The 13,832-nt window shown below is 42.3% G+C and overlaps 2 protein-coding genes across 2 annotated transcripts in view; both read right to left on the bottom strand.

Moving 5' to 3' along the window:
• slc5a9 (solute carrier family 5 member 9) overlaps positions 1–4,497 on the bottom strand; it is a 14,432-nt gene extending 9,935 nt beyond the window's left edge. The window contains exons 1-7 of the mRNA XM_030049125.1: positions 4,417–4,497; positions 3,897–3,968; positions 2,928–3,032; positions 1,972–2,136; positions 1,264–1,369; positions 757–837; positions 119–324 (exon numbers count right to left, since the gene is read on the bottom strand). Of these exons, the coding sequence (XP_029904985.1) occupies positions 119–324; positions 757–837; positions 1,264–1,369; positions 1,972–2,136; positions 2,928–3,032; positions 3,897–3,968; positions 4,417–4,434 (753 nt within the window). The 5' untranslated portion in view covers positions 4,435–4,497. The remainder of the gene's footprint in view (positions 1–118; positions 325–756; positions 838–1,263; positions 1,370–1,971; positions 2,137–2,927; positions 3,033–3,896; positions 3,969–4,416) is intronic.
• Positions 4,498–8,965: 4,468 nt separating this feature from the next.
• Positions 8,966–13,671, bottom strand: LOC115357904 (serine/threonine-protein kinase pim-2-like). The gene is made up of 8 exons (XM_030049664.1): positions 13,575–13,671; positions 12,970–13,107; positions 10,877–11,092; positions 10,294–10,388; positions 9,764–9,985; positions 9,453–9,630; positions 9,161–9,334; positions 8,966–9,063 (listed from the first exon to the last, which is right to left on the bottom strand). Exons 1-8 carry the CDS (start codon positions 13,669–13,671, stop codon positions 8,966–8,968), a joined length of 1,218 nt encoding a protein of 405 aa, XP_029905524.1.
• Positions 13,672–13,832: the final 161 nt, after the last annotated feature.

The following is a 13,832-nucleotide window of genomic DNA, read 5'->3' as shown; positions in this document are numbered from 1 at the left end:
CAGAACAGAACACTACACATTCTTCTCCGGTGAGCCACCAGGGCGCCTACAGATCCCATGTTGACTAAAAAGACAATATTATCAGTGACACATATCAGTGTACAGTAGTTATTATTACCTGATCGGCACACCAGACCCATGTAGCCAATACAGTGAGACCAAACACCAAGCCTGGCCAGGGTAAATCCCCTGTCACAGGATCTCTTAGCAGCCGGAAAGCGTCACTCCGTGGAAGATGGCAGGTGGTGTTTGCAACAGTGACTGAGGGAATAGCTGATGGATAGTGGTCCAAAAGTCCCTCATACCAGCCGACTTTGGAGAATGCTGACATACACACACACACACATACACACAAACGAATGGGAAACAGGTAATTAAGCCAATATACATGTTTGCTGATACCTGCACCTGATACTGTCCTTTTCTTTCCACTGTCAAGGAGTTTCAAAGCTCAGGCAGGGGTTCACGTCTGTCTGTCTGTCCGTTAGCAGGATAGGTCGAGGAAGAGCTGGCTGAATTCACACAAACCTCAGTGAGAGGGCTGGTCTCACTATCACCAACTCTACTCCAAAAAGTGACTAGATCTATCACTATAGACAGTGGTGCTCAAGAGGTAGATTTTTGTGAAGTGATGACTAACACTGACTACCCCTACCCCTCCCCCCACAGTCATGAAAATCACCAGGCAGGGTGCCAGTATGTCCCCAGTGTCCTAATGTGTGTGTGTGTGTGTGAGTGTGTGTGTGTGTGTGTTACCTATGAACATGAGTGTGAAGGCTCCCACCACCATGATGACAGTCTGGAAGGCATCAGTATAGATCACTGCTGTCAGACCACCTGCACACACACACACACATGCACACACACACACACACACACACACTTTTGTTTGACTGACTGCTGACTGACTACTGACTGCTGAATTTTCAGAATAACTAAATGAATGAGAGAGTAGAATCAAGCTCACTGGATTCCAGGTTTCCTGGATCAGATCCACTTCCTAATTAAGTTTTTTAATTGAGTGGTCATCTTTTTTAAAAAAAAAATAAATAAATAAAAATATGACGACATTTTCCTTATATGTATCTGTTTCAAACTTCCTCACATTTTAGTTAGAACTGTTTTAGAGAGTTTTGTGAACACAATACACAAAAATGTGGAGGTGAAAAACAGATCTACAATCTACAGAGGAGCAGGGGACATACATGTAAATGTGTGTGTGTGTGTGTGTGTGTGTGTGTGTGTGTGTGTGTGTGTGTGTACCTGCCACAGTGTAAGCAGCAGTGACTAGCAACAGTATGCCAGTGGACAGGTAGAGATCCCAGCCCAAAGACACCTGGATGAACAACGCCCCGGAGAAGATGTCTGTCTGGATAACACACACACACACACACACACACACACACACACACACACACACACACACACACACACACACACACACACACACACACACACACACACACACACACACATTTCCAGCCAATTTCTCCAACATTTTAGATAATTCAAATTCAGAATCAGAAAAAAAAAACACTGAAATGACTGAAATAATATTCTATTATAATATCTATATCAGTCTATATCAGTATGTCATGTGTTTACACTGACATACTGACATACTTATTTATTTCTAGTTATTTCTAACTTAACTATTTATGTAGACTTTTTAAAAACACAGTTACAGACTGCTTCACATAACAGAAAATGACAAAAGACAAAAGTAATTGTATACATGATCATCAGTATACCCACTGGTTACTATGTAGCATGTTGTAGCTTAGTACTGGGGTTGTAAACACAAGGCTGGTGCAGCATTTGGTTTGGAACAAAAGCCTGTACAGTCTTGGCCCTTCATAGCACATTATTGCTCGCTGCTGTCGGCTGAATGATTAAAAGTTGATGTAAATGTAAAGATCTATATATGAAACATTCTGTGAGTTTGCATGCATGTGACTGTGTTTGTGTTACCGATATCTTGGTGAAGATGTAGAGGATGAGTGACAGAACAGACATATAGATGCGTATCCTCTGGCCTCCAAAGCGTTTGGCCAGGTACTCCGGCATGGTCACCACACCAGCAGAGATATAGACCGGCACAAAGACCCAGCCCAGAGCCACCAGGACCCAGGCAGCCTACAGCAGCACACAACAGATCAGAAATACTTTATCAGAAATACTTTATTGATCCCCGAGGGGAAACTGGACGGAAAAATGTGCTCCAACACCCAGAAAAGTGATTATAACTCTAACCACATGATTCCAGAAGGGTTCAACTTAAAACCTAACTAGAAAAAAGAAAAAGGAATTTATAGGGAAAACTGCAACAAGCAGCCGTCCTAGTTGGTGCCTGCACACTGCTAATTATTATCAATATTGTTCTCTTTATGAAAAATGGGACCCGTTCCCACTAATGAATATATTATGAAGCAGTCCACTGACAAGCTGTTATTCTATGTCTGTTCTTTCTTCCTTTTTTTCTCTTTCAGTCATGCTGATAGTAGCACTAAAACAACTTTCAATAAATAAATAGATAAAACGTAATAAAAGGCTAAATTTTAAAACCCAAGGCTAAATTAAGACAAATCATTTGTACACTGATTTCTAGTGGAACGTCAAGTTCATCGCTCAGTAATTAACTTGAATAGCTTTTACAACAAAACTTTGGATGATTACTAGGGAGTACTAGGAAATTGTTTTGGTGGGTGGGTGTCTGCAGGTGGTTGCTGAAACGACCAGTGCTCCATACGAATAAAATTCGGTGGGGAGACACTAAATACTTTAAAATATTGACTTTGAAAAGTCCATACGATTTAACACAATACCCAGGTGCGCTCTCTCTATGTCCCACTCACTCACATATGCACGCATGCATGCATACACACACACACACACACACACACACAGAGTGAGGGAGTGTGACGTACGTTCCATTCGAACCCCCCTACAGCGATGCCTCCTGCTGCTCCTGTTCCAGCCAGACCGATGAACAGACCACTGCCAACATTACTGGACATCAGAGACGCTCCAATCTGCACAAAACAGTACAAAATAATAGTTACATAAACACAAAAAAATAGAACAGAGCATGAAAGGAAAGTATTGGTTTAAGGAAACTGAAGTAGTGCACCTAGCAACCTAATACGCTTAGCAACAGCATAGCAAGACGTAGTAACCACCAAGAAACATCTTAGCGACCAACTACTCTGAAGCACCCTCGTACCCACCTGTTCCACCCCTGTAACCACCTACAAACACTCTGGCAACCACCTAGTGCACCCCTAGCATCCCCCTAACCCCCCAGCAATGATCTTGTACATCCTGATGACCATTATGAAAACCACTATCAACCACATGCACACCCTAACTCTCCGACTACTTACTTAAGTACAACTACTTCAAATACTTCAGATTGTACTGCTGCACATAACAGTGCAGCCACTGTGGCCACTCTCAGTGTTACTGCATCTCTTGCTCCTGCATACGGTAGTGATAATACAACAACTACTACATTTTTCTCCATTTTATTTATTACTATGGGACATCAAGAAATAAATGTCTTGAGCTCCAAATAAACTACTAGGCTAATTCTACAGCTTGAAATACTTTAACTACTGCTTCAGTTACATCAAGCGCTGTTTCAGCTACTTCAGTTATTGTTTCAGTAACTTCAGTTATTGTTTCAACTACAGTTTGACTTCAAATACTTCAAGTGCTGCTTCAACCAATTCAGCTGTTTTCTTTTTTAACCCGCACACACATTTTCTTCAGAAAATTTAGCCATTTTTAGGACAAATCAAGCTGGCTTGACAGGACAGAACTGTATGTGGCATGGCGAATCAGTCAGTTACAAACACAAGGTCCTGCCTGCTTAGCACCAAGTTTAGCATACTTACAGGCCACCAGCTCATTGAACGGCCGGCCAGGAAGTAGCCCCCCACAGTGTTTCGATTGGCTCGAACTGATGACTGGAAAGGAGATAGTAGTCAAGATTACCAACCAGTCACGGAAATATTCCATGTTGGTTTGCTAGAAACACGTGTTTGTGTCAAGTCACCCGACTAAACAAAAACATGATCCAGAGGGGAAATTGGTCTAATTATAGGTGTAATATAAATTAACATGCTGGAGTCTTTTCAGTTTCAACTGTATTGATTAAGATTGTGTATTTTCTTCAATAACTGTGCAGTGAAAAACTTCTACCATATCCCATATGCATTTTATGAATCAGAATACAGCCCCAGAAGGCTGCCACAGAGACTGGATTTTTTCCAGAGCACAGTAGCAAGGGAATTTCACCACATGTGATAAAACTGTGCAGAAAGAAACATGCTTGTAGCAGTTTTAAAATGATTCACAACTAATAATAAAGGTGTGTGTGTGTGTGTGTGTGTTAAAAGCGCATGAGTCACTTACCCAGATCCCAACCACCATGACAAAGATGAAGTAGATGACCACAACAGCGATGTCAGCAGCTTCCAGGCTCAAACTGGCGCCGGGGGTCACTGTAGTGAACATCGCTGTAGGGCTGCTTGCTGCAGGCAAAATAATATGAGAGGATATTCTGCTACAAAGCAAGCTCATCAATGGTTAACTGGGGGCGTTGTTTTTCGTTAGGGCTCAGGTCAGGGGATGTTGTCCTGTTTTGTTCCCTATAAACTGAGGGTCTGAAAAGCTATTTGAGACTGTAGACCATGTTTTGTGGCTCAAAATAAACTTGAACTATTTTTCCAGTGGTCTACACCTACAAATAGCTTCTCTTTTAATTTAATTAAAATCAAAGATAATCAGTAACCACATGTGCCACCAAAACTCCATGCCACCCTTTTGTCATCCCATGGAAGAATTTCTAGATCCACCACTGTTTCTGCTATTGTCATCAATGGAAGGTGTAGGAAAGGTGTGTATTATCGCACTTCCACCTGCTGACCAACCTTTGCCTTGTATGTCACCATGTCAGTCAGTCAGTCAGGCAGCAGTTAGGTCTTGAGCAGCATATCTCAAAATCCATTTGATCAATTGCCATGAAATTTGGTGACAAATTCATGCTGACTAAAGGATGACTAGCACCACCAGCAGGCCCAGCGGGGCATCTGCGTTCAAATAACATGCTTGATTTGACACTAGCAACTCTACCTAAGAACTAAACCTTCTCCAGCTTGTCCGGAGATGTGGTTTGACGATGGCAATGATGCCAAAATGTGTCAGAGTCTTCTAAAAAGTTTCAGGTACAACCATGTCATTGTTATAAAGGAATTTAAATTGCATTTTAAAAAGTTCCTTATTTTTTTATACTTTGTCATAAGAATCGGTCCCTACCAAAGAACACCTCCAACAAGGACAAGCCTTTGTGCCATGAATTGCTCTGGGACTCAATACTTATTGTGTCTCATTTTTTAAAATTAATTCATAATTATTTTTTTTATTTAAAAAAAGGTTAACACTTCTGAAAGCACTGTATGTAATATAAAAATTCAAGAACATGAGAAAACAAATGTGAATTTCCTGCATACATGTGTGTGCAAAGTTTGCGTATTCCAAGTAGCAGGACTACACTTGTGTTTAAACATGTGGACTAGTCATCAAATATCAGAGACAGCTTTTCATGAGATGGTTGTCGCACTGCACCAGTTCAGAAAGAGATGATAATGAAATGAAACCCAGTCCTTCACAGAAGCTAAAAGGCAGGAGGAGAGCTGAATGAAAAAAGGATCCAGACCTGTGGCAGACATGTTGGATCTCAGCCGCCTCCTTGACTTCTTGCAAACACTTAATCCTCCAGGGTTTTATCTTCAGGATTGTGTATCTCAGGGCAGAATTACCTCAGAGGCTTCGTGTATGTAGGAGTTTGTCTGTCCTGCTGGTGGACCTGCCTGTGGTATGTGAATCCCTGCAATAAACCTTCAGCTGTCAATGATTAATCACTTAGTTAATGTGACTGTCAGCAAATCCATTTTACTGGTAAGCTATTATCACCAGCGTTAGACCAATACATGACGTCAGTATTGTCCTTTCATTAAATATGGATCTGGTCCAGCCTGATATCATGGATATGACGCTTGACTGATACCGGTCATCTGTGGGAAAACCTGAGTCTGAATTGATTGTATTGAGATAATTTGTTCAGATGCAGGAGAGGGAATTTAAAGCAGGGAAACAACTAGGGCAGGTCACAAGTCTATCACACAGAGACAAGCACAGGTAGAGAAACAAAGGCAAGTGATATTCACATCCATCAGCAATTTAGACCAATGAATATCCAGTCAAACTAACTTGCAAAACTTTGGATTGTGAGAGGAAACTCACTCAAACAGAGGAGCAAAGTGCAGTGAGGAGACAATAGAAACCATCATCCCTCCCCATTCTCATTATCATTATTATTATCATCATCATCAGTGGCAGTAGTAGTAGTAGTATCATTCCTGTCCCATCCCACTCCAAAAAAATACTCCTGTCTGTGAGGGCCACAGCTGTGGGCTGGGCCAAGGAAAATGAATCCATGAATGAATCTCATGTTATCGAGATAACAGTTGAAGTCTTCAATCAATTAATCTCAGTGCAATGTGTAAAAAGTGTAAATTATGCATTAAACTAATCACTTTCAGTCAAATGTAGAACTTGAATCGGTGCAGAGAAATTGTAATTTCTTGATTATTACATTTTTAATTGTTACTCCTGTATCTGTAGTTTGAGATGCAATATTTGCATGTTTATAGACTGTGACCCAACTGCTTCCTCCACACTTGTTAACCTGAATCAAGTCCTTAAGTGAGTCATATACACAAAAAGCATGTAAGTTTAGTACATGTTGTTATGTGACCAGTGTTTATGTTAATGTGTCATTCAAAAAACACATCTCATAACACACATCTCATAACACTGTGGTCTGCAGCTGTTTACTATTGCACTCCTGTCTGAAAACCTACTTGTTCGTGCCGTGAAAAGGCACAGGGGGAAATCTGCTGTAGAAATAATGTGCTTGTTTACCAAGCAGCTACTCACCATGAACACTTTGACAGGAGAGCAGACACCACACTGTCACTGTAAACAAACAAGAAGGAGACAGGGCAAGCACTGCCAGTAGAGACACTGTTAGTAAAGGAGGTCCAGAGCTGTATGACAGCTTGACTAAAAGATACTACAACACCGAGCACTCAGAGGTTGTGCAGTGTCAGAAATATGTAGTATAAAGTATAAATATAAGTGTTTTATAAATGTAAGTGTTTATATAAACATATGTGTTTTGCACATCTGCTGTTTTTGTCAGCTCGAAGTGCCGGTTAAAGTTTATTGATATCATTACTGCAGCTCTCTGTGTCCCCCACAAAACTAGCATGTTGACATAAAGTTAATTTAACATAACCAATCTGACAGAATAACCAACCAACTTTGGCGAGCTAAGTCATTAAATGAAAGTCCAGTTACAAACAGGTTTCTACTGAAATATGGTAAAAGTCACGACTTACTTTTACTTACTTTTATCTCATCATGTTGTTGCATAAGTTTATTGTAAATGAATGAATGAATAAAACAGAACAAAAGAGGTTTTTAAAAGAAGGTGTGCGCTCCAGTCCAGGTCCCCGTCCCCTCATCCACTGTAACGTTACCTGTTATTTACTTGAAAAATCCTCTTTGACCCCGGTGGGACAAAAGCTGTGTATAGCTGCTATTTACTGTGAGATATATCTATATATTAAACCATTACACCAATCTACTTTGTACATACTAGACATAGTATACATACTGTACCATAGTATTTGTTGTGCTGTTGTACCATTCTATATTTCTATATATAAAAATATATAGCTAATACTTGTGATGGCATGTATCACTCCATTATAATACTTTACTTCTGACTCAGTGATTCTAGGATCTTTTGACATTTGACATTTTGAGCCTATAGGAAAAATACAAACAGACGGAGCCTGTTCAAAAAGCAACATTACAAGATGATCAAGATTGAATTTACCTGATAACAATATACTGAATCTGAGGGGTTTTCTCCTTCCTCAACAGAAAACTCGCCTATTTGATACTGCATAACCTGCCATTAAGTAACTTGTAACCAAATATTCTGTTTGTGTTTTTTGTGTGTGCCCTTGCCTTGTTATTCACCCCACCCAAGCATACAGTGAGGCATAGCACTACATCATCCACTAACTGGCTAAGCTCCTACTTTAGTAGAAATTTGTGCCCTGCACACATTCCTTTTCCCCTTTCTCGAATTTAGTGCCACTGACCGAAAATCATCGTTCACTTGAGGCCAGGACTTCTCAGGGACCAGAAATATACTTTCTCAGAGCTCTGTGTCTGAAAAGAAAGCTGAAAAAGGTGCTGCCAGTGAACAGAGTGGAATAAATCAGGTGCATCATTTAACGCCTAATGGCTGTAAGCTGTCAAGTCACCGTGCTCACAGTGCTACAGTGATAAGAGGCCTGGGCCTCACCTGGATCTAATGTCCAAAATAACAACAGTGCAAAACAAAGCTGAGACGATCTGAATTGCCTTGGGATGGATACATTTTGTGCTCTTGAAACTTTAAGTGTGGTTCATGATGGAACTTCAAACACTGGCATTTTGGACGTGATCAGAAACAGCAAAAGCCACAGCATGTGTTTAACCCTGAGAGGACAGCCTGTAGAAACTGATTCAACTAATGTATGTTGTTGTGGACAGGTTTCTTTTTAACTGGATGTTAGGTTGACCAGTGTTCTCTGACAGATCAGGCAGACGAGGATCTGCAGGCGTCCTCATCGAGCCACTGTTTGCTGACATGAGAAGTCTGTGGCACTGGACAGCTGCTGGACTGTCCTGTTCAACAGGTAACAGCTTAACTTGAACTTTACTTACACAACTAACTGATCTACAGTGAGTTTGTGGAGATTTCCTTAAGGTGGATTTTGATTTTATTTTGTCTGTCTGTAGGACAATGATCCACCTAAAGGGGCTGGTGCAGAAGTGCAGGTCAGGAGCACTGCAGCCAGCACTGGAGTCTTAGCTGCTCCAGGGTGCCACGAGCCCCAGGGAACTTAGCCAGACATTTGTTTAAAAACACCTTGCAGTCTGGACAGAGAGAAAGAGATTGAAGATTAATACACAATATTTCTGTCTATGTTCATGTGCGATTGAGAGACAAAGAGAGTGAGAGAGCGCGCCTTACACGGGGACACATGGTTGAGTATGACGTTGCTGTAGAGAATCTGCCTTTTGCTTCCAAAAGGCAGGTGTCCAACCAGCATCCTGTACATCACCACCCCGAGCTGCCAGATTGTGGTTGTCTCTGCGCTGTAGCGGTTTAGCTGGTGCCACTCTGGAGGAATGTACGAAAAGGTTCCTGGGATACACACCAACAGACAGAGAGGGAGATGAACGGAGGGAGAAACAAAGCAGCAGCAGGATTTGCTTCACCTTTAAAAAGAGTGGAAAGCAGAAACTGCAGGCAGGCAGCGTACCGTAGCCCGAGGTGTAGGAGCCTTCCTTGAGGACGCAGCCACAGCCAAAGTCGATGATGCGGACATGAGGGACATCAGATGCTGTCTCTACCAGAATATTCGCCGGCTTGATGTCCCGGTGAAAAACTCCTTTCGACTGAAGTTCAATGGCTGCATCCACCAGCTGCTTCATGATGACCTTAGGTAGAGAGAGGGAAAGTGAGAAAGATATAGATGACGAGGTTTGTGCAGGGTGGACGAGCATTTGAAACACTATTTAGACTATGGAATAGTCAAATTCTCCATAGAGACACTCAACAACACACGCTTACCTTAGCCTCAGGCTCCTGCAGGTGGCCCCCTTTGGTCTGGAGGTACTGGCTGAAATTCATGGAGGGGACTGGTCTCTCCATGAGCAGGATCAGCTGCTCCTCCAGGTAGAACCAGTCCAGCAGGGCCACAGCCGCGCTGCTGCCTGCTGGTCCTGGATCTGCTCCTGCCTTCATCATCAGCATCACCTCCAGGGGAAATCTGACCTGCTTTCCATCCAGCATCTAAATAAAACACACCAGGTGCAATGGGGTGGATGTTCATACCCAGTACAAAATCAAGCAGGCAAGGAATGTCAAGGCTGTGTTAAACGTTCACACAAGACGACTCATTTATCAACAAATCACTCACCCGTCGTGTGTGGATGATGTTCTTTTTGGGAATATGTTTTATAGCAACCTGCAGGACGGATACACAAATACTCTGGCTTAGCATTTCCACAGCATATGTACAATAAATGGTGTGTTTTGTGTGTGTGTGTGTGTGAGAGAGAGAGAGAGAGAGAGCGTGTGTGTAGGGGTGTAAGTCTTACTGGCAAATGGTCCTCCTTTCGGTAGCCAGAATACACCAATCCAAAGCCTCCACTGCCCAGCGCTTCCAGTTCCTTGTAAATGGCCTCAAATTCAGCTACACACACACACACACACACACATTAGTTTTACTATTGCAAAACTTGTATTAAAACCTAAGACTTACAGTCCCCCTGCACTCAGAAATGTGTTTTTCTTATGTTCATGTGCCCTAAAATGTCTGCCCTTGACTTCTTTCCTCTGAAGGTGGAGGTGTGTGTGTGCACGCCCCTGAACTCTGAGATTCCGATGTACCCCAGGACCAGCTAGATTTGGTACATCAACAATCCGACAGCCAATCGTGTCAACTGATGGATTGCTGCTTCGCATATCATGAGCAGCAGCTCTGTCAGTAGCGGTGCTGGTGCTTAACTGTTGCTCATGTTATTTTTTAAGAATCAAGCCTCACATGCACAATAGTAGTGTAACTAAGAGATTCCCTAAAAAATCATTTTTTCATGGTTATATTATGAAACACGGTACAATGTTCATGACTGTCACAGGATGGCACTTCAGCGTTCTGCTTTATTATCTGCGTCCTCTGACCTCTGCTGACAGTTCTGCCAGTGGCACTGTTGTTGCTGGCTGGACGGCCTCTGGAGCTGCGGGCCTTTCCCCTTGTCTTCTGGGGTCTTCGTTGGCTCCGCTCAGAGCTGGCCTTCCTCCTCTTCCTTTTGGACCTCCTGTCTGCTCGGGCGCTGTCCACTTGGAGGCCGCTGAGCTCTCGGCACCTTTTAGCTCTTGCTGGGCGAGCCTGTCTGCCTGCAAGTGGGGAAAAAACAATGATCAAGGGCAAGTTTATTTTCAGCCCAATATCACTGTTTACAGCCTCAGAGGCCTATACATGCCCACATGTTTGCCATTAATGAAGCCATTAATGAAGCCAATGAAGCCATTAATGTGAAGAGTTTGACTGATAACATGGCCTTCCTATCAGACTGGGACACAGACCAAGATCACACCTTATTGTGATTAGAGAACACAGCAAATCTAACAGTAATCAGATGTATAACTTGAAGTAAAAACTTTGAGGAAGCTGCAGGTTTTGACCAGGATTTCATACTCACCCAGATCTCTCCTTGAGGCAAGAGAGCGCAGAGTCTTAGATGCCTGCCGGGGTTCACAGGCCATGATGTGATGAAGGTGTGTTATTAGCCCAAAAGGTTTGTTTGTTCCTGTGGTACTTTTCTGATACTGGGATGTGTCCAGCTAATCTGACTGTCTTGATTCTGTGGTCTGCTGTGACATCACAGAGCTGACAGAATGTTCAGCACCTGGACAGACACAGTCACTGTGATTGAATGATGATGTATGTATGTAAAATGTCATTTTTGTGTGTGTGGCGGGGGGTGGGATTAATCCAGCTACCATTGTTTCCACAGGGTAACTGTAAAGTCTTCTTGGACAATAATAAATGTAGGGATGTGCACAAACCTTGGTGGTGCAGTTGGTCACTGCCCTGTAGTAGGGCTTTTCTATCAACAGATCCAAAGTGCTTTGCAGAAAAGTCAAAGAAATCACAATTTACAATACAGCAGCGCAACACCAACAGACCAATGGACAATAAAAAAGGTAAATCATGTCAAAGATAAATCATGTCCAAGGACAGAAAGTGGTGGACAGAGAGAAATGATTTGGAAGATAATAGTGATTTGTCAGCTGGAGATGCTGCAGCAGCGAATCCCACAGCGCAGCGGCCTGGACTGAAAAGGCCCGGTCACCTGCAGAGGATCTCAGGCGTTTGTGGCTCGTAGGGGACCTGAATATCTAACATGTAGCCAGGAGCCTGAGCATGTAAAGCTTTGAAAGTTATCAGTAAAATGTTCAAATCACTTTGAGGACTCACAGGTGGTCAGTGAAGGTGAGATATGATTCTGTCTCCTGGAGGTGGTCAGGAGCCCAGCAGCAGTATTTTGAAAAACACAGAATTGTAATAGTCTCAGTGAGATGAAATAAAAGCACAGATTACTATTTCAAGGTCTGTTTTGGTGAAAAAAGACTGAATTGTGGCAGTGACGCTAAGATGGAGGAAACATTACATTACATGATTGTATGAGCTCGATCGCCTGACTATCAAACCAGAGGTTGGAATGAAAGATAACACTGACCTCCTAAAGGGGTGTCCTTTAGGAGGTCAATCAAGTCAAGTCAGGTCAAGTCAAGTTTATTTTGTTTCATACATGGTGCATGGTATGAGTTTCCAAAAGAAAATTTACAGTATTGAGTCTATTTAAACATAGCCATGTCTAAAAGGAGTAGAATGAAGATAAATCCTATGTTTTCTGCCCCCTTTACACATAAATAAACAAACAAGCAAAAAACAAACAAACAAAAGTATTACTCAATACTGAAACAACAAAACAGCATTGTCAAAAGGGGGCATGGATTAACACAAAAAGGGCCAAACTTCCATCTATGACTTTGGCAGAGGTCTGCGCTCTTGTTCATGATTTATTCATCACTGATGGGAACAGTTAGAGCTGGAGATCGAACCAGTAACCCTCTGATTCCTGATTTCTACATCCTGACACATGTCAAGATTTGGTGTGAAGTGCCAGTACCTCCCCAGCAGTTTAGCCAACAACAAAAAAAAAAGTGCATTTCCTAATTGACTTTACAGGCACACTGGCGAGTGATACCTTCCTCCAGGTGGATCTTGTGGATGGACTGGTGAGGTGGAATGAAGACGGGCTGTGGCAGCACCAGCTGATGAGCAGCAGCCACATTCCTCCAGTCATCTTCTCTGTCGAGCTGCTGAGACTCTGGCAGAGGAGCTTCTGGGCAAGAAGATCATCCCTGATATGTGACTAAGAACCTCCACTGGTACATAACTATTATATTTGCTCTTTTTTGTAACCGGTTCATTCAAATTTACACATACCATTTTACATCCAACTCATTAAATCCTGGTATATTATCTAATTTTTTTGTCAGTGTTTTTAAAATGTAAAATGTAAAAGGTAGAACCAATGCAGAACCAACATCTGCTGCTTCCTCACAAGCATCAGCATCTGCAGCAGAAATTGATCTTCCCACATCTGAAGAGTCCACTTCATGTGATATAAGGACCCGTTTTCTTTTAAATCTACATTTACATGTTGGTAAATAAAACCTGGGTTATGGTGGCTGTGCTCTCATAGGACAAACATTGTATCCGTTGCTGCTATCACAAGTTTGAAAATGATCTTTCATTTTAGGATTCTGTGGGACCTGACAGTGTTAATGGGTATGGAGTCGTTCAAGCCTTGGCAGAGGTTCTGCTTGGCCTTGACTGGAGAGGAGCGTGCCCAGATCATCAGCCTGTGCACTGGGGCACCAGGGATAGCAGTCGCCCTTTCCATGTTCCCATGTTTGAAAAAAACATCGCTAAAGTGCTGTGTAGAGTGCCAAACAAGAGAGGAAGTTCCCCAGTGTCTCCCTTCACAAATTAAATAAATAAATAAATAAATAAAATTTCCTCTAGGGTGCCCTTCCAGCACAAAATGAAGAAAATAAATGTTTT

Source organism: Myripristis murdjan, chromosome 4 (genome assembly GCF_902150065.1).
Source record: "Myripristis murdjan chromosome 4, fMyrMur1.1, whole genome shotgun sequence".
NCBI classification, from domain to species: Eukaryota; Metazoa; Chordata; class Actinopteri; order Holocentriformes; family Holocentridae; genus Myripristis; species Myripristis murdjan.
This window is presented reverse-complemented; position numbering and strand designations above follow the sequence as displayed.